The sequence below is a fragment of the Peromyscus leucopus genome, chromosome 8b (genome assembly GCF_004664715.2).
Source record: "Peromyscus leucopus breed LL Stock chromosome 8b, UCI_PerLeu_2.1, whole genome shotgun sequence".
NCBI classification, from domain to species: domain Eukaryota; kingdom Metazoa; phylum Chordata; class Mammalia; order Rodentia; family Cricetidae; genus Peromyscus; species Peromyscus leucopus.
Window position 1 is genome coordinate 60,760,583 of NC_051086.1, and position 27,954 is coordinate 60,788,536.

Sequence of the window (27,954 nt, forward strand, 5' to 3'; positions counted from 1 at the left end):
AAGAACTGAAGTTAAACATGGTTGTGAGCTGTTGTGTGGGTTCTGGGAACCAAACGTGGATTACCATAATGTTAATAAGTGTAATGTGAGTTATCATAAAGGAGCAACTAGTCACTTGAGTCTTGTCTGCCTAACCATGTACCTGGAATCTTAAGGTAAAAGACTCCTTCCATCCTCGTGGTTACACACACACACACACACACAGAGAGAGAGAGAGAGAGAGAGAGAGAGAGAGAGAGAGAGAGAGAGAGAGAAGCCCTCAATTATTTCTGTAGCACCAACAATTTCTGATTCTGTTCCTCTACAAGCCACTGAATACCTAGACCCCTCCTGAAAAACAGACACCTGTGGGCACCCTTATGCATCTCTCTTCCCCTCCTTTGTCCCCCCCCCTTCTCTCACACATACACACACATACACACACACACACACACACACACACACACACACACACACACACACACTGGTCTCTACCATACAGAAGGCTGATTGTATGTGCGGCCTGAAACCGGCCCCCATACTGCCCTCCAGGACCTAAGATGGGAGGAAAGAAATAAAATCATGAGCAGGCATTGAGTAAACAGCAACTTCAGGAACTGGCTGCTCTTCCCTGGTTGTATTTTATCTCCTTGACCTTGAACAGTAAGTACTTCAGACCTGTAGGTCTTGGGAGTGAGGGAATCCTGCCCTAGAATAGAGGGACCGTCTCAAACAAAGGCTCTCATCTTCAGAGTTGGTTCCTCTGACCTCTAAAATGTGGCCAAGTATCTGTGCCAGCCTTTTCCACTTGAACCTGGTGCTGGGAGTGAGTTCACTTTTCTCTGCCTGGTGTCTGAGCTTCCTGCTTCACGGAACCTTCTAATAGGGCGAAACGCCTATACCGGTGCCAGTGTTTTAAGTTCTCAAACGATCGCTATCGCTGTTAATAAAAGCCTTAGCCTCGAAGTTGCCCTGGGCCAGCCTTGACCTTCATCAAGCGACTGAGACGATTCCCCCAGAGCATCTTCAGGGGCCTCTAACCAGCGGGTCCTGGCTGTGCAGCCCCACAACCCCGGCCGCTGGGAACGACTAAATTAGCAGCGCGATTGCGGCAAGAATGCGGCGCTCAGGCACCTGATTATTCGCGGTGGCTCCCAGTCTCGGTGTCCGGCTTTGGGCCAAGCGCCTGGGCCTCCCGAACCTACGTGCGAGGGCCGGAGGGAGACACGGGGCACGCACACTTACTTTTCCCATTTTACCAGGACAGGCGGAGCTGAGACGCAGGACTTTCCCGCGCTGGACAGGGCGTGGCCGCATCGGCCTGGCCCTGCCCCCCCCCGTTCGGCCCCGCCCCCTCAGGTTGATGGCAGCAGCAGCTGGGACTGCAGCGGAGCCGGCAGCTGAGAGCCGCAGGCAGCGGCCGGAACGCGCGACCCAGTGCCTGGCCCCGGACGCCTCCCTCGGCCCCCCGCGTACCCCGACCCACTCCGCAGAGGAGTCGCTGCGAGAGCACCCCCGCCCGGCTTAGGACCAGGTACCCCCCTCCCCGCCTCCGCCACCGCAGCCAACGGAGCGGGCGGGGTCTCTGGAGGGGGCAGAGGTCTGCGCCCCCCCCCCCCCGCCGCTAAATTCGGTCCGGCAGGGCGGACTTGGTGTCTATATTTGGCCGGACAGCGACTAGCGAGGAGACACCTAGTCTCACAAGAACGCACTGCAGGGGCAAGAGGCGAGAGGAGGGTGCGGGTAGGCCGGGCTTCAGGCCTGGGGCTGCAGGAGCGGTTTGAAGGGCACAAGGATGCCCGGGCTGGGGAAGGGCAGGAAGCAGAGGGCCTTTGGGAGAGCCTGGTGCGTCCCCTTGGGGAAAGTAGCGTAGCTGAGGTCCTGGTTCCAGGAAAAGGACCTCACCTCCTCACCGGCGCACATCTGGTCCTTACCGATGGGGTCGAGGGCCCCCACTCTCAGGAGAACCTACTAGAAGATCCAGCACAGGCCCAGGCAACACGCCCAAAGAAGCTGGACTAAAGTGCGGTATTCGTGTCAGAGGACCATGGTCGGGCTTCTCAGGGAAGCCGGTGCTTGGTGGAATGGACAAAAGGGAGATCTACCTTCTACTGCCCTCTCCCACATACCCCCACCACCACCACGGGAGAAAACCGATGAACACGGCAGTGGAGACAGGCTGACAGGAGGAATGTAGAAAAAGACACATGTGCCTAAACTCTGCCAGAGATGAGAATTTGGGGATCCTAGCTGGAATCCTAGCCCCACAGCTAACCTTGAACTAAGGTCCAGTGACCAAGAGAGAGTGTGTTGAGTAGGGTGTCTCCGGGAGGCACAAACACTTGCAAAGAGGTGCTCATCCATGACCCGCAGCAGGAGGGGACCCACTGATATTGCTCCTCAAAACATCCCCGTCTCCCATTGGAAGTTTCAACCCTATGTCCGTCTCCATTACCCCCCTAGCCTGTGTGTCTAAGAAGTGGTCAGACCCCCTGTCCTAGCCCCTCAAATTAAACAACATTGGACAGGTGATGAAGATCTGCCTCCTCCTCTGGTCACTTGGAAGGAAGCTCCCTGCTCCTTACCAGATAATTCTACTTTCTCACTTCTGCCTCCCTCCCACAGTTCACAGGATTAAGGACCAACGTGCCTCTAGGCTCTGATATCCCCTGTCTTTGCTCCAGCCATGAGCCGGCGAGTGGTTCGGCAAAGCAAGTTCCGCCATGTGTTTGGCCAGGCAGCAAAGGCCGACCAGGCCTATGAGGACATCCGGGTATCCAAGGTCACCTGGGACAGTGCCTTCTGTGCCGTCAACCCCAAATTTCTGGCCATTATTGTGGAGGCTGGAGGTGGAGGTGCCTTCATTGTCCTGCCTCTGGCCAAGGTGAGGGATGAGGGGAAGAAAGCAATTGGGAGGTGGCTGGCTGGGGCCTCTGAGATATCTCACTGAAGTCCAGTCCTCCGTCAGAAGGGCGGTCTGTGTGAACGAACGGGCAGCGTTCCCCTCACTGTTCCCTGTGCTCACTCTCTAGTCCGTGCAGACCCTGTTCCCAGCAAGGACCAAACGGGAGTTAGTGATGTAGAAGTTAGTGATGTAGGAGGCTGGGGCGCAGCAGAGCCAAGCGGTCAGATTCTGACCTTATTTTTCCCTAGTGTGTGTGTGTGTGTGTGTGTGAGAGAGAGAGAGAGAGAGAGAGAGAGAGAGAGAGAGAGAGAGAGAGAGAGAGAGAGAGAGAGAGAGGATGTGTTAGATGGGGTAGAATGAAACTAAAAGGAAAGGAAAACAAAATACATCAAGCCAGACCTCCTCTGCACACCAAGCAGGAAAGGGGCCAATGACTGCCACCTTTGCAGACACTTGGCCATCTCTACCCCAGGATAAACACCCCAAAGCATAACCTTGACCTAGATACTGACCCCTATACTTACTAGAGGAGGCCCCACAAGAGGCAGGGTCAGGGAGAGGCCTGACAATGGCCTATGACTCACCCCGGACAATGCAGACAGCATCCAGAAACACCAACCCAAGGGCTCAGGTTTCAGCTAGAGCCACCTCCTCCCCGGGATGATGGTCACTTCAATGCCATTTAGCCACCCTCTCTTCCAGACTGCATGGTCTGGGCCAGTGCCAACCCCCCTGCAGAGTCTTCATAGATCCCCAAATCAACTCATGGAGACAAAAAGAAAAGTGGGGCCCCAGCCCTGGTTAAGGGACACTAGGCACCAGGATCTCTTGCTTGTGGTTCCAAGTGAAGCCAAGGGACAGATCTGCCCCAGGGGCTAGGACACCGCACTCAGGGTCACTCACTAAACCCACTTCTAGGAGCTTCCCACAGATATCCTAGCTTGGGGAACGGGCTTAAATACAGCCTCCTCACAGGGTGTATGGGTACATGTCTGTGAGTGAGCCCAGCACTGAGAAGACCAAGGCAAGACCAATGTAAGCTAATAAACATAACAAAACCTTATATTTAGAAGGAAAAAGCCTTCTCTAAGTAAGTGTCTTTTGAAGAACACTAGATTTAATTCAAGTCTGGGTTCTAGTGTCCTGCTGTGGGTCCTTTGTTAAGTCACTGTGCCTCTCTGAATCAGATCCCCTTAGACAAATGATTTCACTCTGTGCATCTTCAGCAAAGTCCAAAGAGTGAACCGGATAGGCTTAGAGGCTGAGAGAGGTCTGCAAAAAGAAAATTAATGACACAGAATCGATAGGTAAACAAATCCAGTGCTCACTCCAAAACCACATACAGGAGGGCCTGGGGATGATCATTTGCTTAGCAAGTGCCAGGCCCCAGTGCGTGTACATGCACACACACACACACACACACACACACACACACACACACACGGTCCCACATCTCCCTCTCTGACCCCTCCAGACAGGACGAGTGGATAAGAACTACCCTCTGGTCACTGGGCACACTGGCCCTGTACTGGACATTGACTGGTGCCCACACAATGACAACGTCATCGCCAGTGCCTCAGACGACACCACTGTCATGGTAGGAGCCAGGTGGATGCTGCCAGGCTGGGTTTAGGGAAGCAGGGGTGTGCCTCACCTGTGCTGGGGAGGGTGATAGACGGGGCAGGCACCAGGAGCCCTGCCCTGCCGGTTCCCAGATTATTTTTAGTTAAATACATACCCACTCCCTCCCAGAATGCACTGCCTAGAACTAATTATAACCGTGGACAACTTGGGGCCCTAAGAGCAGGGGTACAACACTCTGAAATTTTCCTGACAGAGTGAATGGGGAGGTCTCTGGAGAGCTGGCAATGCTCCTTGGTCCTGACTGCTGCTTCTCTGTCCTGACAGAAGCGCACCTTCTCCTGGACTTGACACTTAGGGCCAACAGCACTGAGGGGGCGGAGCATCCCTGCATCCCACCTACTTGCTGCCTTTTCTTCCTATCTAGGTGTGGCAGATTCCAGACTACACCCCCGTGCGCAATATCACTGAGCCTGTCATCACCCTTGAGGGCCACTCCAAGCGCGTGGGCATCCTCTCTTGGCACCCTACTGCCAGGAATGTCCTGCTCAGTGCAGGTCTGGGGGATGTTTAAGAAGGATCCCTACTATAGGTGGTGGTGGGAGGAGGAAGGCGGGTCCCAGTGACCATGCCTGGACACTCTGGACAGGTGGTGATAATGTGATCATCATCTGGAACGTGGGCACTGGAGAGGTACTGCTGAGCCTAGACGACATACACCCTGACGTCATCCACAGCGTGTGTTGGAACAGCAACGGTAGCCTGCTAGCCACTACCTGCAAGGACAAGACCCTGCGAATCATTGACCCCCGGAAGAGTCAAGTGGTGGCGGTGAGTGCCTGGCCCGGCTACTCCCTAGCACCCCTTGCTCAGCACCAGCTGTTAGCAACTGGTATCCGCTGTCATCAGAACTTCTGGTCCCAGCTTTTACCTGTCCCATCTCTGCTCCAGAGATTAGTCATGACCCCCACCCCTGTGCCCTTTGCAGGCTTTACCGCCTCAATCCCTGCCCAGAGTTAGCTCCCAGGCTGCAAGCCCCTGCCTGCTCCTGTTCGCTCCCCTCCCGTGCATCTCAGAGCTCCGAGGAGGGCTCCTTGCTTTTAGATTGAGGGGAGAAGCTGGAGACTCCATCCTCCAACCAGAACCTGCATGAAACCTGAAGTCCGGGACCCTCTCCTCTCAGATATCCAACGTCATCTTCCAGGGTCTGGGGCCTGACCACCGACTGACCCCCTTCGCACCCATTGACCCACTGGGTGGGGATGAAACAGTCTTCAAGCGTTGCTTGTCCCAGCTGGGTGCTCTGGGAAGGCAATGGCCCTGTCCCCCTGTCCTGGCCAGCCTCCATCTAACCGGGGGTGTGGGGGTGGGAGGGACATGCAAGTTTGCCTGGAGCGAAGGCTTGGCGCGGCTGGGAGCCAGAGGGAGGGAGAGCTGGTACTCTAACCCACTAACCCTGCGAGCAGGAGCGAGCCCGGCCTCACGAGGGCGCCCGCCCGCTGCGGGCCGTCTTCACCGCAGACGGGAAGCTGCTCAGCACCGGCTTCAGCAGGATGAGTGAGCGGCAACTCGCACTCTGGGACCCGGTAGGCCAGGCCGAGCCGGCGCAATGGCTCGCTTTGCAGGTTCAGCCAGGAGCCCGGCCCGAGACGCCCAAGCGGAGCACAGAGCTCCCTTGTGGGTAAAGCCCCACTGCAACCCCAGGGAGCCAACAGACATCGCCTGCCCCAGGGATCAGCCTTTGAGGGTGCCTAAGGTTTGGGACCTGCTGAGAGCTCCGCACCTCCTGCTCGGTCCCCGCCCTGGTATTCTCCAGGCCAGGGTCCTGCCACTGATCTCCGTGAAGCTTCGTTCTTAAGACCCCTTTCCCCCCACCTCCACCCCACACTCAGGTTGGCAAGGCAGGCAGTAGGGTGATGCTCCTCCCTTCTCCCCCTCCCTCCCCCAGGAGAGGTTTGCAGCCCACGAGGGGATGAGGCCCATGCGGGCTGTCTTCACACGGCTGGGTCATATCTTCACCACGGGATTCACCCGCATGAGCCAGCGAGAGCTAGGCCTGTGGGACCCGGTAACACAGCTGGAGGCTTGGGGTGTGTGCCCCGGGGGCTGGCATCACGGGCGAGGGGCCAGACGCCCCGCACCCGCAGGGTACGCCCATCCTGACAGGGCTGAAGGTCGCTGCCACCCCACACCCAACACTGCCCAGTTTTGCTGCGTCGCCCGAAGGAGCTCGCGCTGGCGCCCCCTCCTGGTGATGCCTAGTCCCTGGGGGTGGTTTGCCGTGACTGCATGCGACCGCACAGGGTGTCCTTGTGCGAGGGAGTGATAAGTCTAGAAGAGAGCCTGCTGTAGCTCGCAGCAGAGCTGCCTTGGGAACGCATGGGATTTGGAGTGGGCATAAAGCGAATTCTGAAGCAGCCCGGGAGGATGAGCAGAGCTGGTCACTCTCCCTGTGCTCGGCAGAACAACTTTGAAGAGCCAGTGGCCCTGCAGGAGATGGACACAAGCAACGGGGTGCTGCTGCCATTCTATGATCCCGACTCCAGCATTGTCTACTTGTGTGGCAAGGTGCTGGAGGCTGGGCGGGAAGACCCAGGGCCAGGATGGAGATGTGAGAGCCCTCTCGGGCCGTGCCTCTGACTTGACTGGTTTTGCAGGGTGACAGTAGCATTCGGTACTTTGAAATTACGGACGAACCACCTTTTGTGCATTATCTGAACACGTTCAGCAGCAAAGAGCCGCAACGGGGCATGGGTTTCATGCCCAAGCGGGGACTGGATGTCAGCAAATGTGAAATCGCCAGGTCAGCATTTTAGTCCCTTCTATCCTCCTGCCTCGAGTTCCTCGTGTTAGCTACTGCAGGCCTTTCCCTAATTATGCTGCTCTTTGGAAAAGAGCAGAGCCATATCAGTCTTTTTTCAGTGACTATCCCAGCGCCCCCAACCTGGCATTCCACCAGGGATGTTTCAACCCCAAACTGACAATGTGTGCAAAGTTCAATGTACATGGTAGTTACTCGGCGTATTGGCTTCCAACTCCTTAGTCCCAGACATAGGGCTTTTAAAAGAACGGGGAGACAGCGAGTGTTGAATTCCCCTGCCTCGCAGGTTCTACAAGTTACACGAACGAAAGTGTGAACCTATCATCATGACTGTACCTCGAAAGGTGAGGAGGGAGGGGAGTTCCGCAGGGGGGAGTGATTGGAAAGCATCAAAAGGCAGCTAGCCAGTGTCCCGCTCACCCCGGCCCTCCTGTCCACCCCATCCCTCAGTCCGACCTGTTCCAGGATGACCTATACCCAGACACACCCGGCCCTGAGCCAGCCCTGGAAGCAGATGAGTGGCTATCAGGTCAGGACGCAGAACCTGTACTTATTTCGCTGAAGGAAGGCTACGTACCCCCCAAACACCGCGAGCTCCGGATCACCAAGCGCAACATCCTAGACGTGCGTCCACCAGCCGGTCCCCGGCGCAGCCAGTCAGCCAGCGAACCCCCCTTGTCGGTAAGCTCTAAGATCTGACCCGCTCCACCCTAGCTCTCCCCGAACTTCTGCTCCCTGCCATGGTCTCCTCTGCTCTCCACGTATCAGCAGCAGCACACCCTGGAGACACTGCTAGAGGAGATCAAGGCCCTTCGGGAGCGGGTGCAAGCCCAGGAGGAGCGCATCACGGCTTTGGAAAACATGCTGTGCGAGCTGGTGGACGGCACGGACTAGCGCTGCCTAAGTGCTGCAAAGCTCCGCACGCTGCAGACCCCATGGAGCAGGGCGCACAGACTGGCAGCACCAGCTTTCGGTCTGGGACTCGGCACCCTGCTCCCTGGGGTAGGGGTTAGGAGTGAGACCAGAAAACAAACTCCATCCCTCACAGGAGACCTGGACACACGGATCTTAAGTGGCAAGGACTAAGCTCCGTACTAGGTCCCCGACTTTACGGGATCGGGCCTAGAGGGAGCCTGGGATAATGGTGGCCTTAGCAATGGTGCTTAGTGGTGAGGTGGTGTCCTCTCTGTCCCTTACCCTAGGCAGGGCAAGTGCTTAGTATTAGTGTGCTGCCTAGGGTTTCTGACCAGCTTGGGCTTGACCTCAAACGGATGGAGAGTCAACAGGTATTCCGGAGTCTCAGGAAAATCCCCACATTTATCCTATCAAGCTCACTCAGTTCCCCCGCATAGTGTGTGGGCGCAGACGGGCAACCCCCGTTTCTGTGGCCGGCACAGCCTGACCCACTGGCTTCATCCAGCCATCTACGGCAGAGGGTTCTCGCCTTCTTTGGCAGCTCCTTGGAGACAGACAGACCCCACCAGAGAAATCTCAGGAGAACTGGCATCAGGAAGCAAATCTTAGACACACACACACACACACACACACACACACACACACACCACTGCCTCCAGCTCTCTGCTGAATCTGTAAAAATACTGAGGCATAATTAATGAAGTGTTTTACTAAGTACAAGTCTGTGCCTCCTGCATGGATGGCTAAGGACTCTCCCCATTCCTTTTGGAATCCTGGGGACCCTAGCAAATGCAAGCTGGGCAGCCTCCTACCCTAGGTCAGCCATCTCGGCATTGAGGTTCCAGAGACCCTGCCTCCCACCCACCTAGGCACTCCTTCCCAATAAAGTTAGGTAGAAAAGCATCTGGTTTGAAACCTCTTTATTTTGTGCCTCAGAATCAGTCTGGTGCCCCTGGCATCAGGGAAGGGAATAGGAAGAACAGCTTCACTTTGTTGCTCTTTTCTTGTCCCCCTTTTGTGCCCCTTTCTGAGCCCCTGGCAGAGAAGCCAGCCAGAAGGTGGCCCCAGGAAAAGGGTGTGCGGCGGGCCCCTGCCCAGGGGGCAGCCTGTGCTTCTTTATGTGGGTAGGGCAGAACAGGGAAAGCCGGGGTTAGCACCATTGGATAAAGGGTGTTAGTCGGCCCCTGGATGGGGGCAAAAGGGGTGCACGACCAGAGGGCCAGCAGCAGCTGCTAGGGAGGGGTGGGTGGTGATGGTGGTGCCAGGGCCCCGATCAATGCCTTTGTGTCGGGTCTGACGCTCGCCCCCAAGCCAATACGCTGCCCCTACTCCCCAAGGCACCAGGAGGGAATCAGGCCTTGCCCAGACTAGGGGGCACCTTAGACACACTCCCTGATCACAATAAAAACGTGCTGCGGGCATGGGGACTCCGATTTCTGGCTGCCTAAGGAGAAGCTGGGACCACCCTGAGACACAGGACAGGTGTGGGAGCTGGGGGAGCTGGGCACCCCGCTAAGTGCACTTGACGCTGAAATGCCGGGGTGGGGAGGGGCTGGGCCCTTGATGTGCTGGTTTGTGTCTGGGACGAAGCAGCGACACAGCACGCAGGGCAGGGCAATCAGCTGCCTCCCGGGGGTGAAGAGCTGAGATGCGAAGGCTTGAGGGGCAGTGTCCTGGAGAGGGGTCAGTGAGCAAGAGAGAGGAGCAGCCAGAAGGAGCAAGGGACCAGGACGGTGCTCCTCTCAAGGATTCATTTCCTTTTCAATACCACCTGTCTCCGCCCTTGGGCAGATCGGAGCCCAGAGAAGCGGAGGAGGGGCCACCGCACAGTAAAGCCGGGAGCACAGCCGTGCCTCCGGGGCTCTGGCTTGGCAAGTTACCCCACGCCTGTATCAAACCCCTGGCATCTCAAGCCTGGTGCGCCGCTACGCCGCCGACGCCGTGGCTCCAGGCTCCAGCAGCAGCTCGGCAGCTGCGCAGACCCGGGTCCTGCATGGAGTGGGTGAGGGTCCCGGCAGGGGACGCTACTGTTCGGTCAGCGAGAGCCGCAGGATCCGCTCCAGCTCCTCCTCCTCCTGGCGCGCTCGCCGCCGCCTCTCCTCCTGCTCCTGGGCCGACAGCTCCATAGCCAGCCGCAGCTGCTCGTCGTAGCTCCGGAACACGTGGCTGCTGGAGCCGGGACCTGGGCTGGGCCGAGGGCTGGGCACTGGTGCCGGGGCCACGGGCTGGCGCTGCGGCGTGGGTGGGGCGCTCCTGGGGGCGGGGAGGATTTGTCGTGCGCTCCCCGCTCCCGGCACACCTGGGACACCTGCTCGTAAGCGGGGCAGGAGACATCGTGGAGGCCCCAGGGCTGGGCAGACTTGCCACCCTTCTAGGGGGGGCCATGAGTCTCGCTGGGGTGTCCTGGCCCCACCCGGTGGTGGAAGATCCCAGGTCCCGCCAACCTGTCTGTTGAGGGTCTGAACGTCCTGGGAGTTAGGTCCCTGCTCTCTCTGCACATGCGTGGAGCACTGGCCACCCACCCTGTGCCAGGAAAGGTGTTGGGCAGAAGCCATCTTGATATCAGAGCCCTGCTGTAGGCAGGCACTAAGGGGGCTCTCTGGGCCTGGCAGGGTTCCAGTGTCACCGTGCACTGGTGGGTTAGTGGGAGTCTCTGTGCGTGTGTGTTGGGGGTAGGAGAGGGAATAGGCACCTCTAAGTTCTCTTCGGCCTCGTGGGCACTGACCTGTCCTGTCGGCGGTCTTCATAGGACATGGGGTGGGTGCCTGGCTTGCTGTTGGTTAGCGCCTCCCAGATGGTGACCTGGAGGGAGGGGCCGTGAGCTGTGCGTGTCTGCACTTGGAACGGCTTGGAGTGGCGTCGGGGACCCACCTGGTCATACTCACTGCCCGCCTCAAGCAGGCTCTGCTGGATGGCAAACTGCAACAGGTCATCATCTTCGTCGCGAGTCGCAGCCTCTCGCTGGCCACCCAGCACGCTGTAGCCACGGGGGGCCTCGAACAACGCCGGGGAGATCTCACAGCCGCGGCAGGAGGCTGGGGGCGTGGGCCAGGGGTCAGGTGTGGGCTGGGCTCACCCCTAGGTGTCAGGGAGGAGGGAAAGAGCGGAGCTTTGAGAGGGCGGGGCTCTGTGGGGAGTGGAGAGTCTCACTGGTAGAACTGGAGCTGCTGACGCTGGAGGAGTCGCTGCCCGGGGAAGGGGTCTCACTGCTGGGGCTGCTCGCACTGAGGGTACCGGCTCATCGCAGCCATTGAGGTTCCCGAAGGTGATGCGGGCGTTGAGGATGTGAAAGATCGGGATTTCTGGGGATAAGGAGAAAGCCATTAAGCACCATCACCTAGCGCCCCCATACCTCAGACTCACTGCCCAGATTTCCTCTAAACCTCACCCTCCCGAAGTGGCTGAGGAGAAATTGGCCTGGGGGAGGGGGGGGCACTCACCAATCTTAACCGGGAAGCCAGGAGGCAGGCGCAGCGTGATGAAGTCCCGGAGCTTGGCAAAAAGTGCATTGCTGACAGCCATGAGGTCAATGATGGGAGCCACCTGCTCACACAGGGACAGGGGATGCTCCTCACACAGCCACAGCTTGGCCTTGAACCTGGTCCCCCAGATCCCAAGGGGTAAGGGAAGCTGTAGGAAGCCATGGCCTCCTTAGCACCTCTTAGCCCCCTGCCCTGCGCACCCCTCCCCGGAAAGAGCAGGGGTCTCACTTCTGTGTCTTTGTGGTCAGCTCCATGGGACGACCCATGTCCCGGTTGCCAAGCTCAAAGTTGGGGTTGAAGTATTCCTCTGCAGTGATGGCAGTGGGATTGGCCTGGCTCAGGGTCTGGGTGATCAGGGTCTGTACCACACAGAAGGGAGGCCTCAGCCCCTGACCCAAGCCTCTCATCTCCACCCACTTCAGCACAGAGCTGACCCTGGCTCTGTGAGTAGGAAGTCCACGCGGGTCATGGTAAGCAGAATGCCAGCAGAACCTCCTCCTAAGCCACACCCACAACCTTCAAAACAATAACACCCCCGACACACACTCACCCCATTTTGGGGCCCCCATGCTGCTCGGCAATTCCCAAGAAAGACTGCAGAGGTGTTTTGCAACCTGGAAGAAATGTGGGGTCTCAGGCAACGTTGCAGCCTCATACACACTGTGTCTCACCCAAAGCAACTCTACCCAAGATCTAGACTGGTGTCGAAGGTAGGGGCGTGGGTAGCTCTCACACCCCACGTTCCTAGCCACTTTCACAGAAAAGTGATGAGGACTCTTAGGAGCGGGGCCCAGGACCCACTGCAAGACTGGCTGGAGTGAAGGGCACCTAAGCCAGACGTGGTGGGTGGCACTTGAATGCCAGCACTCAGGAGGCAGAAAGGTGAGTGGGTATCTGTGAGTTTGAGGTTAGCCTGGTCTACATCAGGAATTTGAGGCCACCAGGCGATGGTGTCGCACGCCTTTAATCCCAGCACTCGGGAGGCAGAGCCAGGCGGATCTCTGTGAGTTCATTGCCAGCCTGGTCTACAGAGCAAGATCCAGGACAGGCATCAAAACTACACAGAGAAACCCTGTCTTGAAAAATTAAAATAAAAATAAATAAATAAAAATAAGAATTCGAGGCCAGGGTAACAGAGTGAGACCCTGTCTCAATAAATTAATACATAAAATAAATAAAAGCACTTAAAACTCAGAGGAAACTTCCCAAAGTGCTACTCTCCAGGTTGGTGATCTCGGATAGCAAAACACCGGTCTTCTTTTGGGGAGTATGTGTTGAGTACTTCCCTTTATGCACATCCACAGTAATGACTTCATTTTCTTCTCATGGAAGGCAGGAGTTACTTGTTTCCACTTGAGACAAGTTAAGTGATGCCCAATGGATGTGTGTGATATAAGCAAGTATGCACACCCAGTCAGGGCAAGGCTCTCTGACTTTCTACCAAGGTTTTGAGTCAGATGACTAGATGGACCTATAAACAGCATGCATGGCATTTATCTCCTAAATGCAATGCAGACATTAGCAATCGATCACTGAGCCCAAACGAACCCTAGGAATCTTCTTTGCAGTATGTTCGGCACCTATGTGAATTGAAATCAATTTGTCTGACTGAGCCATCCTGGCACTGGGCTGCCAGAGAATGCTGTTGGGGGCATCGTCCTATTGGTGGCCCCTCCCAGTCTGCCGCGTTTCTCCCCATCTGTCTCAAGCTCATTACCTTTGACCTTGCCCTTGTGTTGTTCTGAGAGATGCTCTGTCCGTGTCCGGGTGATGAGCTCCACGTTGGAGGCCCCATATACCTAGGACAGAGAGGAAAGGGCTTGGAGACAGCTCTGGTGCCCGCTCTCTAGGGATTCCAAATGCTCCCTCCAACAAAAGTCCCAGTCTCTGGGCATGCAGGCAAGTAAATACAGCAAATTATTCGTCCAGTTACTTATTCATTCAACAAACGTTTTAATGGTACTTGGGATTGAATTCAGGGCCTCTCGTACACTAGGCAAGTGTTCTACCACTCAGCTGCAGTTCCAGCCTCGGCTCGCAAACATTTTGAAGGGGCAGGCAGATGCCAGTCATTTTGGTAGGCATCAGGGGCACAATGGTGAACAAACCCCTGCCCCTTCGACAGTCTCAGTCTAGTCGGAAAGACGAGAAAATGTACGGTTATAAAACAGCTCACAGGCCCTACTGGGGGCACCCAAGGCCCCTTATCTGAACATATAAAACCAGGGAGGGCTTCCAGGAGGAGACAACATGTGCAGAGCCTTAAAGCCTTTGTCAATGCCTTCATTCGTCATGTGCTGGGCAGGTGGTGTCCCACAGTGACCGTGTTTTTAGAGGCCTGGCTTGGAGGTCAGGTAGCCAAGGTACGATCCCCAGCTCTGCTCCCTACGATTGTGCACATCACCTGTGTTTCAGTGGAGTACTAAGATTAAATGGGGTGCTATGGAGAGGGCCCCGTCACCTCTAGAAGTGGGGAAGAGAGCACCTGCCTGTTGTGAGGAGGAAACGTGGACAGTATAGGCTTCCCCACACCCACACAGCACGTCAGAACAGAGCCTTGGATGTGAATATCCCAGACTCCCACAATGCCTATAGAGGAAATCTGTAGTCACTGTATCTAGGGTAAACATTAGAATGTAACAGTTCTTTCTCACTGTATCTAGGGTAACAGTTGAATGTGTTAGTGTTGGTTGAGGGTACCTAGACCTTGAAGGAATCATAGTAGAGAACAGTGATTGCTCTCTATGCTTTGTAGAGTTATTTTTCTGAAGGGTTTCCGTCCATGCATGACTTTGGTCACAAGACTATCCAGGCACACTTGGAAGTCTTGAATTATTGGGTACCACAAAAAGGACTAAGGGTTGTGGTGGTGTGAGGATTTCCTTAGGGGACCTATAGAACAGATCAAAAGGGCTTTGGTATGAGGAACTTGTATCCCAAACAGCCTTTGTGTACAATCAGTAAATATGCTTCTGAACGGAGGTCCGAGGTTCCGTTCACAGAAACTGTTCCTCCCAGCTGCCAGAGGGCCTAAAATTACATTCTGGGGTGACTCTCCTTTTTTGAGCAGCCCACACAATACAGAATACCTGAAAATGCCCCTCTCCTGGAGTGATTTTTGGTCTCATGTTTTTCCTCCATGTTGTACTGTCTCTGTGCCCACAAGGCTGGGGAAAGTGGGTTGGGAGCCCTCGGCTCAGCATTGCCAACCTCCAGAACCTGGAGCTGCAGCCTCACCTTGGCTTCATACCCATTCACCATCTCTGTCTTCTCACTGCGCCAGCCCAGAATGCCAGTCTTGTTCCTGGGGAGATAGAGTTGTCCCGGTGAAATGGTCGCCCATCAGGCTAGCTTCAGGCTAGCCAGGACACCCGGACTCACCTCTCAAAGGAGATGTTCTTGGTGTCAAGCTGTGTGGTGACCACAGGCGCAGTGAGCCGGCTCAGCACTTGCTCCTCGGTGGGCTGGGCAGCAGCCAGCAGCAGCTCCCGATCCTGCCCGGCCAGCGCCAGCGTCTCCATGTACACCACACGGCGGTCATGGTCAATTTCCATGACCACTGCGCTTGTGTCTGCCACCGGGGGACAGCCGAGGTCAGAGTGGTCTGGGGCTGCCTCCTGCCTCCCGCCTGCCCTCTGTGCTGCCAGACTGACCTTGACCCCTGAAGACAAAGCTGCGGTTCCCTCTCTGCCAGGTCATATGGTCAAAGCCCAGAAGTGTGGTGTCCACCCTCAGGTTCTGCCCGCTCTTCCACACTTTGTAGGTATCACTAGGGCAGATCTTGGACACCAGGGGCACTGGGTAGACGTGAAGGTCAGAAAGGGCTTCAGTTTCCTGGGCCAGCCCAGGGCACAGGAATGGAGTTGGTAGCACAGTCCGAAAAAGACTAGGGAACTCAAAGGGAGAAGCCCTTCCTTCAGCCCCTCCCCTCAATGTAGATTTGAGCCGTCTGAGATTGGGCACAGGGATGGCTCACACACCACTGTCTCTAATGCCCACTGTGTGTTCATTCATTCACTCAACTTCTCACCCATGCTTTCAACAAGTATTTACTGAACACCAAATACATGCCAGCACTGTTCCAGTCATTGGAGATAGACACTGAACAAGGTAAGAGTCTCGCCTGTTGGACTTTACCTTAGAGCAAATGACAGGCAAATCATTACAGAGGGAAAGAAATGATAGTGGAATGAGACAGCATCTGGAACGGTCCGGAAAGACCTGGCTGGGGGTTGGCACTGAGCTGAGGCTAGGTGGAAGGAACCCCACGAAGAGCATGGAACCCCACTCCAGACAAAGTCCCCAGATCAGATCCAGCCCCTCTTACCCCAGCTAGTGAACTCCCATTTCATCTCCACGTAGAAATCCTGGGCCTGGGGGAAGATAGAGAAGGGGGCTGAGCTGGTACTAGAATCAGGATGTGGGGGCCGCAGTGGGCAGGCGGAGAGCCGCCTCACCTTCCGAAGCTTCTCCAGGAGCATGGGGATGCCCGCCAGCCGCTTCACCACCCGCTGGTAGTCCCGGTACCGCAGCACCAGCTGCACCAGCTCCAGGTCCCTGGTACTCACAGCCTCCTGCAGTACTGGGGGAGGGGAAGTGACGTCACAGGGTGAGACCCTTCGGCCCACTCCAGGGCACTGGATAAAGGGCTAAGATAGACAAGGGTGCCCACCTGTCCAACCACTGCGATTCTCCCTGCCCACATCTGCACCATGTGCCAAGAGCACACGGGCACATTCCAGGTGCCCCAGTGTTGTGGCCAGGTGCAGGGGTGTCCGACCACGGGGATCCAGCTGTTCAATGTCCACCTGTGGAAGAAGTTGAGATGGAGCCCTGGTCACTTTGGAGGCATCTGACAGGGGCCTCACAGCACCTCAACTGGCAGCAGCCCTCTCGCGATGTCACCTGGTCCAGCTCACGAGGCCATGAGAGGGACCACATGATGAGCTGTGGCCCTGTGAACGGAGAGGGCCATGGGAGACAGGGGAAAGGACACTGGGAGAGGAGTGTGAGGGCCTTCCTTCCTGTGTGCCCGGCCTCCAGGGAGAGGTATGTCCTCCAAGGCATGGGCCTGCTGTGGAATGCAGGGCAGAGACTGAATGTGGTCCATCCAAAGAGGCTGTTAGCCAAGGAGGATGCCTGAGGCTAAACCTGTCTAGTGGCCTCAGCCCACGCTGTCACGAAGCGCCACTAATTTACAGCATTGGCGTGACCGCTGAGTGACCGTTGGCCAACGGCCCGACAATCCCTACATGTGAGTAGTGCACACACCCATAATCCCAGCACTGGGAAGGCTGAAGCAGGATGGTGAGTCCAAGGCTAGCCTGCACGATGACGTGGAGAGCAACACCCTCCTCCTGCCCGGCTGCACTGGTTATGATCAAAGAACATGTTCACAGCACAACTTCAGAGCCCCGGGTTGTGCCTTCAGGCTCATGCACCAACATTTTTGCATAAATCCTGTGATTTCACTGATGATATTCCACTACATGCAACTGCGTTGTGTTGTGAAAAGCATATGTGTTAAACATAAATATTTAGGTATATCTCAGGAGTCTGGACGTCTAGTAAACTCAGTGAAGCGACCATATGTATGTTAACAGTTTTCCAAAACTTATTAAAGAGCTTCTCTCCCAACCCAGATGAGGCAACAAAAACTATATTGAAATGGATGGGGTTGCTATTGCTTCAAAATATAAGAAGTGGTTGTCGGCCAGGCAGTGGTGGCACACGCCTTTAATCCTAGCACTCAGGAGGCAGAGGCAGGCAGATCTTTGTGAGTTCGAGGCCAGCCTGGTCTACAAAGTGAGATCCAGGAAAGGCGCAAAGCTACACAGAGAAACCCTGTCTCGAAAAACCAAAAAAAAGAAGAAGAAGAAGAAGAAGAAGAAGAAGAAGAAGAAGAAGAAGAAGAAGAAGAAGAAGAAGAAGAAGAAAGAAGAAGTGGTTGTCTTTCGACAACTGGCAACAGGTGTCTCTGACTGGGATTCCTGACCCTGTGGCTTCCCAGGACTTCTACCTGGAGGAACATCCTGAATTGCTGTTCAGAGAGGGGAATCATCAGCAGACTTGGAGTTGTGAGACAGACAGGAATCTGAGCAAAGTGAGCCGTAAGAAGATGCAAAGCTCTGGAAAAGCGTGAGTTTTGAGGAAAGGGAGAAAGGTGGGGGAGGGGAAGGGTGAGGAAGGGAGAGGAGGGGAGGGAGGGAGGGGGAGGAGGGGAGGGGAGGGGGAGGGAGAGGTTGCTCCTTTGCACAAGGCTCCCTTTGAGCCTTTAATGATTACCAAACCTCGCATATGCACAGTAAAACTCAACAAGATTATGCAAAACAGAGAAGCGGGCAGATAACTCCCAAGGCTCACTGAGGGCAGCCATTCACACTCCACTCCGCCAAGAGTCTGTAGACCCCCTACTGAGTAGACAGAGTTGTGCCTTCTCAGCGGGGCTCCACGGTCCCCAGAGAGGAGGCCACCTGGGCCACTCAAACAGGATCACACTCAATTACAAATAACTTGATTAATTTGCTAAAGGGAGGCCTAATACTCTTTAAAGGAAGATAAAGTTCAGATGTTTAATATATATCTATAAGACCCAACATCCAGCGGAAACTTGCTAGGGGACTCAGCTGGTCCTGGCATCCCAGCAGGCAGGAGGCTAAGGAAGAGTTCAAAGCCAGCTTGGACTACGCAGTGAGACTGTCTCCAAAACCAACCCCCCATGCTCTCAGGTGTGTCTGGTGCACTGAGTGCCTCCCTTGCTCGTAGTCCTCAAGCTTAAGCCTACATTCAATACCTTTATTAAACCCCAACTCAATGTCATTCAAAAAAAAAAAAAAGTACGGTCTGTAATAGAGAGGAGGGTTCAGTAGAAACACTCAGAAGTGAAAGAGTGTGACCATACAGTATGCTCAAAAGTTTGAGATTTTGGAGAGTTCATTTCTTCTGGTTGTTGTTGTTGTTTTGCTTGTTTTTTGTTTTGATTTTTGTTTTTTGGGGTTGTCTGTTTGTTTGTTTGTTTTTCAAGACGGGGTTTCTCTGTGTAGCCCTGGCTGTCCTGGAACTCACTCTGTAGATCAGGCTGGCCTCGAACTTATAGAGATCCTCCTGCCTCCTGAGTGCTGGGATTAAAAACGTGCACCACCACCACCACCACCACCCAGCCTTTTGTTAGTTTTTTAACGTGCTCTCGATGTGAAACCCAAACTGGCATTGGCCTGGCCCTCCCTCCCCTGCTCGGTTGGTTGCTGTTATTGTGGGAGGGAAGAGTTGAGACAGGGTCTTAGCTGGCCTCGAACTCACAGCTGAGACTGACCTTGGATCCTTGATCCTCTCACCTCAGCCTTCTAAGTGCTGGGATATTATGGGCATGCACCACCACACACAGCTTGACATCTGGAATTAAAGGCCGGCTCTACTACGCCCAGCTGTAAATTTTTGTTTTAGCTCACCCATTTTTTGAGGCAATTTGTTGTAGAAATGACTACAATAATAAGCCTTCAGAACCAAGAAATGCAACACCCCATAAAAAGCCGATACCAGGGCCCCTCCTCATCAGATGCTGGAAAAGTGCTGAGGAAACCGGAGGATCCTGATAGGAAGGAGGCCTGTATCCGTGGGACAAACAGAAACACTTCTAACTTCTCATTAGAAGTGATCAAGCCCTGACTCAGCATAATGAAACCTTACGGTCTGGGGCGGAGGGAAGGACGACTCAATATGTAAAACTCTATACCTAGTGAAAAGACTCTTCCAAAAGGAAGGGGAAACAGACTCTGTGGTAAGCCACAGCTCAGAGAACGCACTGCCAGAAGACGTGTGGAAAATGGTCAGGTGGGAAGAAAATGATACCAGATGGAGACTTGGATCTACACAAAGAAATGGAGAACGCCAAAAATGTTAAATTTGCAAGTATAAGAATGTCAGTAAAATATTTAAAACCCACAAGAATAAAGAGAAGAGATGTCAGCAGATGAGAAATCTCCACCCGTCTTCAGAAGATGGAGAGTGGCTGAGACTCACCACTGACATGGTGGAGCAGAGAAAGCCAGGGCCCACACAGTTGGGGGGTGGGGCAGAGCAGCAAGCCAGGTTACCCCAAGCTCACCAGCATGGGGTGTCTGGACTCAGGGACACTGATCACAGCAAAGGACGAAGTTATGGCGTGCATCACTGGTGACCAGTGAGACCAGCCCCTTGTACTGGATCCTGAGCTATCAGCAACCAGAACGGACTACCACTCCACCCAGGGAGGGCACTGAGTTCTTCCTTGGAGGAGTAAAGACCGAAATGACCTCTGAATAGAGATATTTGGGGTTCCCATGATCCTGTAGCTTGCTGCCCAGTTGTTCTACGTGTCAGTGAGCTCCAGGCCCCATTCCCACACACATCCCTACAGCCATGTGGAACTGGACACTGGAGGCAAAGTGTCAACTATGAAATCCACCAAATAGATAATGGGACCTTATGAACAGGGAGGAAACTGCCTCTGTAGGTAGTGAAAGAATTTGGGGCTAGGGGCAGGGCAGCAATTTGTATCCTCGGGAAAAGATCACTGAGTTCTCAGACCAAGGCCCCTGGCCTCCTGTCCTGGGCCTTTCCTCGCCATGCTCCATCTTCCTCACCTTCCCCGGCTCGCTTCATTCCTGCACCGCGGCCCCCGGGGTTAATCTCACAGTGGACAGTGCCTCACTTCACTGCATTTTCAGGTTAAAACAAACGGCACTGGCCGGCGGCGGTGGCGAGATGCTCTGCAGTTAAAGGCACCTGCCACCAAGTCCCCCCTGGTTGATCTCAGGGACCTACATACTGAAGAGAGAGAACTGACTTCCAAAATTGTCCTCTGACCTCAACATGTGTACAGTGGCACACTCATGCCTCCCCCAACACACACACACACACACACACACACACACACACACACAGAGAGAGAGAGAGAGAGAGAGAGAGAGAGAGAGAGAGAGAGAGAGAGAGAGAGAACTTTAACTTTTAAAAACAAAACCCATGCCTGCCCCCACCCCAGTGTTCCAGTAAGACTTCTGGCATGAAAGGCACATGCTTACTTACCACTGAGCTACACCTCAGCCTCCAGAACACCCACCCCTCTGTTAACATCTTTATGCTCTCTCTTTCCTTCACCCTCCACATCTGCTCCATCCCCATGACCTGTGGGCTCAACCTTCAAGCAGACCTAGAGGCCCCTCGTTCCCATCCACCTCAAGTGACCATGCTGCTCCCAGCCACCTCTCCTTCATGTGGCATGCGCCCTGAGGGCTCACACCACCCCTCTCCTGCCTCTACATGACCAGCTAAACTGAACTCAGGGGTTAGAGAGACGGCTCCGTGGTTAAGAGCGTATGTTGTACTTGGACTCACATCCAGTTCCCAGCAGCCACATGATGTCTCACAACAACCCACTAACTCCAGTTCCAGGGGGTCTGATGCCCTCCTCTGATCTCTGAGAGCACCAGGCACGCATTCGATACACAGACATGCCTGCAGGCAGAACACTCATCCACATAAAAAAGACAAACAGATCTAAAATAAAGAAAGAAATCAAATTGGCACAAATCCCCCCAGTGGTTTTTTTGTTTTGTTTTTAGTGTGTTAGTCTAGAATCCTAGCCTTGGGCCTCTCCGGAAACTCTGCCCCACTCACTCAGAGCCGTGGAGAGCCCAGTATTATGATTCTCACCCCCCAAGGCTCGTGTGCTGGAAGCCTGGTCCTTCCCAGTAGAGCAGGAGAGAACGGTAGTGGATGGCTAAGGGCTGGGGCCCAGAGGGAGGTGATTCAGGCCCGGGCAGCAGCACCAGGCAAGGGCAGGCTCACAAGAGCAGGTCAGGTCTCCTGGGACTGGATCAGCTCCCACAAGAGCGGGTCATTACACCCGGAGTTCAGCTTCCTGGCTCTTGCCCCGCCCCGCCCCCACACTCCTTCTGGACGTGCTAATTTATTCACTGTGACACAGGCAAGGGGTCCTGGCTAGCTGCTGCTTCTGTGCTCTCTGAACTTTCCACTTCGACCTTTCCAGTCCCCAGAATTGTGAGCTACATCAATCTTTTTTTTCTTGTAAAATCTTCAGTTATGCTGGAGGGTTTCTTGGGGGGGGGGGGTATTTGTTTTTGTTTTGTTTTGGTGGTATGGGGGATCAAGCCTAGGGTATGTCGTCTTGCTGTCTGCTAGGCAAGTGCTATACCGAGGGCCACACCCCAGCCCATCAGGAATTCGGTTAGAGCAACACAAACACAGAGAACCTCTCTCTCCCTCCAGGCTGCCACCCAAATGTCACCTGACATTAGTCTGCCCTGACAACCAACCTCTCTGTCACCCCTTATCCTGTTCCAGATCTCGGCCAACATCCGGGCTCCTTCACTTTTTCAGTTTCCCCGATACCGCCTATTTTGTTCATCAGTGGCTTCCCAGACCCTGGACAGCATCTGGCACGTAACCAGTGGTTACACATGTGTTAAAGAAATGTATAGATACTACACTGAGGGTCAGGAGAAGGTTTAAAAAAGTGTATAAAAGTCATAAGCCAAGAGATTTCGTTCTGGAAGCAGTTTACAGTTATAGAGGTAGGTATCAAGGAAGCACCCAGTGAGGGTGGTGAGGCAGGTAGTGGAGGAATGGAAGGTGCTTCCTTAGAAACCCGGGAGCTGGAGACCAGCTCAGTGGACAGCAGTGTTGCTGTTCCAGCATGAGGGCCAGCATCCATGTCAGGGCGTTCACAGATGCCTGCAACTCCAGCTCCCAGGGATCTGATGTGTCTTCTGGCCTCCCAGGGCTTATATTACTAAAAATAAATCTGTTCTTTCTTTCTTTTCAGACCAGGTATGCTGGCCCTGGTGCATACAAAAACATGTGCACACATCATGACACTGTTTCACACCACCAACGGGGTCAGCACTTTACACCTATGTTGTGACACACACTTGTGCATGTGGGTACTCTGTGCTACACACACACAAGTCAGTGTAATAAACATTTTTATTTTTCTCTGTTTTTTTAATTGTTATGTGTCTGGGTGTTCTGCCTACATGTATGTCTGGGCACCGTCTGTATGCCTGGTGCCTGTGAAGGCCAGAAAGGGGCATCGGGTCTCTGGAACTAGAGCTATTGATGGTTATGAGCTACAGTGTGGTTGTTTTTGTTTGTTTGTTTGTTTGTTTTTAACTGAACCCAGGACCTCTGCAAGAGCACCAAGTACTCTTAATCACTGGGTCATCTCTCTAGCTTAGTAATAACTGTCTTTCAAAAAAGTAAATATATCTCTAAAATCATTGTTTGCTTTTGTGATAATTTCTCATGTAACCAGGTTGGCCTCAAATCTGCGGTGGCCCTCCTGCCTTGGTCCTCCTGCCAGGCTTACAGTGAGAGCCTCCACACCCCGTTTATATCATTTTTTAAACTTGTGTTGGCAGGCCTTTACTTTTAAATACATCAGGAGCCTCAAAAAACAAGTGACCTTGCCCCTCTGGGTCCCTGAGCTGTGGCTTGGAGCTGTGAGGAGTCCCACAGATCCTACAGAGAAAGGGGAATGAATTCACCGTCTAAGGTGGGCTGGGTCCCCTGGGTCCTGACCTAAGTGGGGTTCTGAGCCATGAGGTGGGAATGAAGGAGAGCCACAGACCCTGGGCTGGTTGAGGGAGCCAGGGCGTGGTCTTTGGGCCTGTGAAATGACCCAGCGGGGAAAGGTACTGACAAATCTAGGGAAGTGAGTTTGATCCCCAGGTCCCTCACCGTGTAAGGAGAGAAACAACTCCCAAGATTTGTCTTCTGATCTCCACACCACTTGCACTACGGCATGTGTGTGCATGCGCACACGTGCATACACACACACACACACACACACACACACACACAAATAAGTAAATGTAAAAAAAAGAAGAGAAGAAGAAGAAGAAGAAGAAGAAGAAGAAGAAGAAGAAGAAGAAGAAGAAGAAGAAGAAGAAGCAGCAGCAGCAGAAGCAGCAGCAGCGGCCTTCCCCCAGGGTTGCAAGTGAGCTGCTGGGTGTCCCCAGCTCCACCCTAGATGCCACTGCTGCTGCTGCTGCTATGGAAGCTAACGAGGCCCTAGGGAACTTGTGGCCACCCCGGCTGGCCCTAGGGCTCCTGTGGGCCTCAGCTCCCAGCTCTAGAGGCTAACCCTCCTGCACGATGGATGCCTTTCCCACCCAACCTCCTCAAGACTGCTCCCAGCATCTGCCCTGAGGCAGCCCTGATTCCCAAGTGGAGCCCATGCACCTACCCAGGGCCCAAAGCAGTTCTCCCACCTATCCAGAGCAGGACCTACAGCCCAAGTGGCATGTTGCCCTGGGCCCAGGTGGGAGAATTCATTAATTTCCTCAGCAAAAGCTCACAGCTGTTTGTTTAATTGCTACAATGAAAAGGTTTCCATGCAACCCAACACCCGCCCTCCCCACAGAGAGAGTAGAGACACCTTCCTGGACCCAGCAGGCTCAGAGGGAATCAAAGCTGAAGTCTTTCGGGGTTTAAGAGCTGGGGCTCCCTGGGCAGGAGCCTCCTCAGCTCCACTCATGAGCACCCCTGTGCACACGTACACTGGTATGCACGGGTTCCAGGAGAAGGCATGCCCATCCTCCTACCCACACGGTCCCCGTGTGCTCGTCACTGCCCAGGCACAGGTGCGCCTCACTGTTCCTTGGCTCTGCAGGAGTTCACTTGTGGGATGTGTGTCTGGTAATGGCAGACTCAGTCTGAACGGCCACATGAGCCAGCAGGGTGTTTTTCAAACTCTTTTATCGTGGACAGAAACTGTTTGTCAAGTAAAGCCTTAAAAGCACTTGCCAAATATACAGTAAGTCTGGGCACTGAAGAAGGGTGGGAGACCAAAGAGCCTGGGCCACTTGGCCTCCCCTCCTTCCCCGCCACCCACTCCTCCTTGCCAGCCCGAGAGAAGATGGCTGGAGTCTGATTTAGTCATTGCTTCTGAGAGCTGCCGCCTCCCAGGGGCTGTGGGGCCAGGCATGCCTGTGCCTTCTCAAGGATGGGAGGGTTGAGGGTGTTTCCTCAGATGGATGACTATGACCACTGGGGCAGTACCGCTGACTCCCACCCTTCCATCCCCGTGGGCCCTTCTTCCAGCCCAGAATGCAGATTTGTTTGTGTGCTTTTGAGGTTTGTGGCTCTCTCTGCTGAACTTCCTAGCTTCCTAACTGTGGTGTTACCCCCATACCCAGGACTACTTTAGAGTGAGAGAAGGTACCAGGTGCTCCCCCAAGGTTCCCAACCTAACTGATACTTCTAAAAGGGCCTCGCCGCGCTCTAGGTGAATGGAGAAAGTGGGAAGAAGGACCATGGCAGAGGCAGCCCCAGGAAAAGGCAATGGTTCCCAAGGACCCTTTCAGAATCCTTGCTGTCAGAACGATCTTGTTCCCACGGCCATCCCTGCCCCTTCACCCCGAGGGAATGAATGACTCCAGAACCTGGGCCATGCCAGGCAAAGGAGAAGGGATGTACTGCTCTCTACCACCGTCCATCCTGCCTGGCAGGGCACCTGACAACCATACTACTTCCAGGCTCCAGCTGGGCTCCTTCCTTGCATCCCAGCACCTCTTAACTGCTCAGCCTTCCCAGAAGAGGCCCCCAGCGGCCGAGCCACTCTGAAAGCTCTCTGTTTGGCCCCACTCAGCCCGTGCGCATTGCCAGGCTTGCCCACGGGAGGCCTCTGCAGGCCTCTGTTGGAGCAAAGCAAAGGTAGCTATGCCAAGCAAGGACCAGGGAGACCCAGCTGCCAAGTGCTTGAGGAAAGCCTGGTGGTTTTCTATGGTGGCTTGTGCCAGGAGCTTTAGAGGTTAGGGACCCCCCCCCCCCCCCCCCCCCCGCACGCACACCATCTGGGATGCTAAGAGTCTGCAGGAGTGCTATCATGACGTCAGGTGGCTCACCCCAAAGTGCGGCTCCTGAAAAGACATCATAATGCCCCAAAGATGAGACAGTGAACATTTGAATGCAAGTGCCACTCTGTGTCAATCCTGGGGTTGGCACAGCCAGGGACTCTCCCTCGAGGCTGACTGGTACATTGCTTCCTAGTACTCTGGAGGGAGGAACACCTGCTTGAACTCCTCAGGGATGAACAAGGGTTCATGTCACTGGTGCCCTATATTCTCCTGGCTTGGATCAAGGACAGGCAGGCAGATATCCATTTCAATGAGACATTAATGCACCAGGTCCAGAATGGGGTAAACAGGGTACCTAGCTACTATGGCATCCTGAGCATGAGGAGAAGAACGTTGTGAACAGCCCTGGCCACCATGACCTGCAGCAGCTGAGGCTCCCCAGCAAGATGGCCGACGTGAGGTCTGTCAACAAAGACCTAGATGAAAAGGCCTTCTTCTGAGACAGACACTCCGCTTCTTTCTAGTTTTAGGGAAAGGACCACCCACACCCTGTGGTTGAGGGAGTCGAGCTGAGACATTCCGGGGATTCAGTTTCTAGCCTTCTAACAATCCCTAGATCTGTGGGGGACTTCCTCGAGCAAGGAAAGTAAAGAGGAGCCAGAGAAGACAGGATTGGATCTTTTTGTCTAAGATCTTTCCCAGAACTAAGTCTCTTCAGGGCAGGCATCAGTACCTTGTATTTACTTCTCAGGCTCTCTGGCCTCCTGTGTTTACGAAGCTTTTATGACAGATAAACTAACTTGGAGAGGCCTTATGGAAGCAGAGGCAGAAAGGAAGTGAACCCCCAGGCCAGGCGAGAGGCTTGCAAGCCCAGATCATTTTATTATTAAATGAGAATGCAATGCAGAGCTGAATGCTGTAACTGAACTGGAGGCTCAGAGGGAATGCAGGCGGTCTGATGTCCAGCCTTGGCCTCTTCCCTTGGGAATTAGGTCCTCATACTAAACTTCCATGATTGAGGAAGTGGGTTCACAGCCCCTAAGTCTCAGACCCTAATCAAGCTGGGAGGTCTGAATCTTAAGGAACTCGGGGCAACCTGGGCCCAGCTCTACCCACCCCTTCCCCTGGAGGTGGGAGTTGCATCAGGCTAGCTTTGCAAGTTGCCTGGATGGGAAGAACAGAACTGCAGACTACTAACGCCCTGTACCTGCCTCTGTCCTGAGTAATGGCTAAGAAACACCACCATTTCCCAGTCTTTCTGCTTGTTTTGGTTTTCGGATACAGGGTCTCACTATGCAGCCCTGGCTGCTCTGGGACATGAAGTAGACCAAGCTGACCTTAAACTCGCGGCAATCCTCCTGCCTCTGCCTCCCCAGTGGTGAGACTACAGGCATGCACCACCACTTCTGGGTCCCAGTCTTCTTTGAGGTCACGGCCCAGCCCAAAGCTGCCTGACCCACAGGTTTCTCTGACTGGCAGAAAGCAGGGGACCCATGTTCTGTGCAAAACCTCAAGTCCTTCCTGTGGCCCCCTCCTTCCTCCACGGTGAGACGGTAGGCCCTAGCACCAAAATACAGGAGAGCGCTTTTCAGCACCTGGACAAGGTCCTTTCCGGCTTTCCGGTAGGGTCTTCGCCACTCCTGGCTCTGGAGCCAGGGCCGGGAACAGAGGCATGCATAGATTCTGTCCACTCTAAGCAAACAGAGACCTCGTTCACCAGGAAGTGAGAGGGCACTGGGTGGGGCTGGGATGCCTGAGAGTGCCACACAGCTTGTTCCCCGATCCTGTGTGGGCCCCCTCCCCAAGCAGGCCTTTCTTCTCTCTGCACAGTCACACGGGGATGTCGCGCCTAGACCGAGCGGGGTGGGTGGACTCTCCCACCACATGGAGCACAGACAGAACCGACAGCCCCTCCCTACAGCCCCTTAAAGCCCCGACGGAGGAGGGCACAGGGTCCCTCCACACCAGTCTTGGAGGGCCCGGAACACATGTGGACCACCGGTCCTGGAACCAGCGGAGCAGGCGGGGGCCGCTCCCATCACCCTCTTTAGGTCAACAAGCACAAAAGCCGCGGCTGCAAACAAAGAAGCGCTGCAAACTCGCCGGGGAGGCGGGACAGGCGGCGCCGCGCCCCCTCCCCACGCCGCGCGGGCGTGCCGGGCCATGGTCCCCGACGGCGCTCCTACCTGGCCGGCGCGGACCTCCTTCTCCAGCTCGCGGTGGCGGTTGTGCCACACGAGGTAGTGCAGCGGGTACTTGCCCTCGGGCCCCTTCCTGGCGGAGGCGTTGGCGGGGATCATCGCCCGCTCCTCATGCCGGGGCCGCGGCGCCCGGCCCGCGGGGAGGGACGGCGCGGGAGCCGGGGCCCGGGGCCGCGGGGCGGGCGGCCGGCGCTGTCTGCTCGCGGGGCTGCGG

The 27,954-nt window shown here is 54.9% G+C and overlaps 2 protein-coding genes across 7 annotated transcripts; one reads left to right on the top strand and one right to left on the bottom strand.

Annotated features, from left to right (window-relative positions):
- Positions 1 to 1,334: 1,334 nt before the first annotated feature.
- On the top strand, positions 1,335 to 9,104 carry Coro6 (coronin 6). Of its 6 annotated transcripts, none has more exons than XM_028866808.2 (11): positions 1,335 to 1,513; positions 2,664 to 2,863; positions 4,359 to 4,481; positions 4,893 to 5,022; positions 5,115 to 5,296; positions 5,932 to 6,051; positions 6,929 to 7,033; positions 7,123 to 7,268; positions 7,573 to 7,630; positions 7,737 to 7,967; positions 8,055 to 9,104. In XM_028866808.2, exons 2-11 carry the CDS (start codon positions 2,666 to 2,668, stop codon positions 8,178 to 8,180), a joined length of 1,419 nt encoding a protein of 472 aa, XP_028722641.1. In that variant the 5' UTR covers positions 1,335 to 1,513; positions 2,664 to 2,665; the 3' UTR covers positions 8,181 to 9,104. The 6 variants fall into 6 exon arrangements, with proteins under 6 accessions (XP_028722641.1, XP_028722640.1, XP_028722642.1 ...); XM_028866807.2 differs by lacking the exon at positions 5,932 to 6,051 and adding an exon at positions 6,414 to 6,533 and having other exon boundaries at positions 1,337 to 1,513; positions 2,605 to 2,863; XM_028866809.2 differs by lacking the exon at positions 5,932 to 6,051 and adding an exon at positions 6,414 to 6,533 and having other exon boundaries at positions 1,337 to 1,513; positions 8,058 to 9,104.
- A 2-nt stretch (positions 9,105 to 9,106) lies between these two features.
- On the bottom strand, positions 9,107 to 27,911 carry Ankrd13b (ankyrin repeat domain 13B). Its single transcript, XM_028866813.2, is given in 16 exon segments — positions 9,107 to 10,454; positions 10,927 to 11,003; positions 11,073 to 11,236; positions 11,352 to 11,420; positions 11,423 to 11,503; positions 11,642 to 11,799; positions 11,912 to 12,042; positions 12,230 to 12,297; positions 13,401 to 13,482; positions 14,921 to 14,987; positions 15,065 to 15,254; positions 15,337 to 15,480; positions 16,011 to 16,056; positions 16,141 to 16,265; positions 16,356 to 16,491; positions 27,726 to 27,911. Coding segments are annotated over 16 exon segments (1,881 nt in total). The 5' UTR covers positions 27,840 to 27,911; the 3' UTR covers positions 9,107 to 10,225.
- Between the last annotated feature and the right edge of the window lie 43 nt (positions 27,912 to 27,954).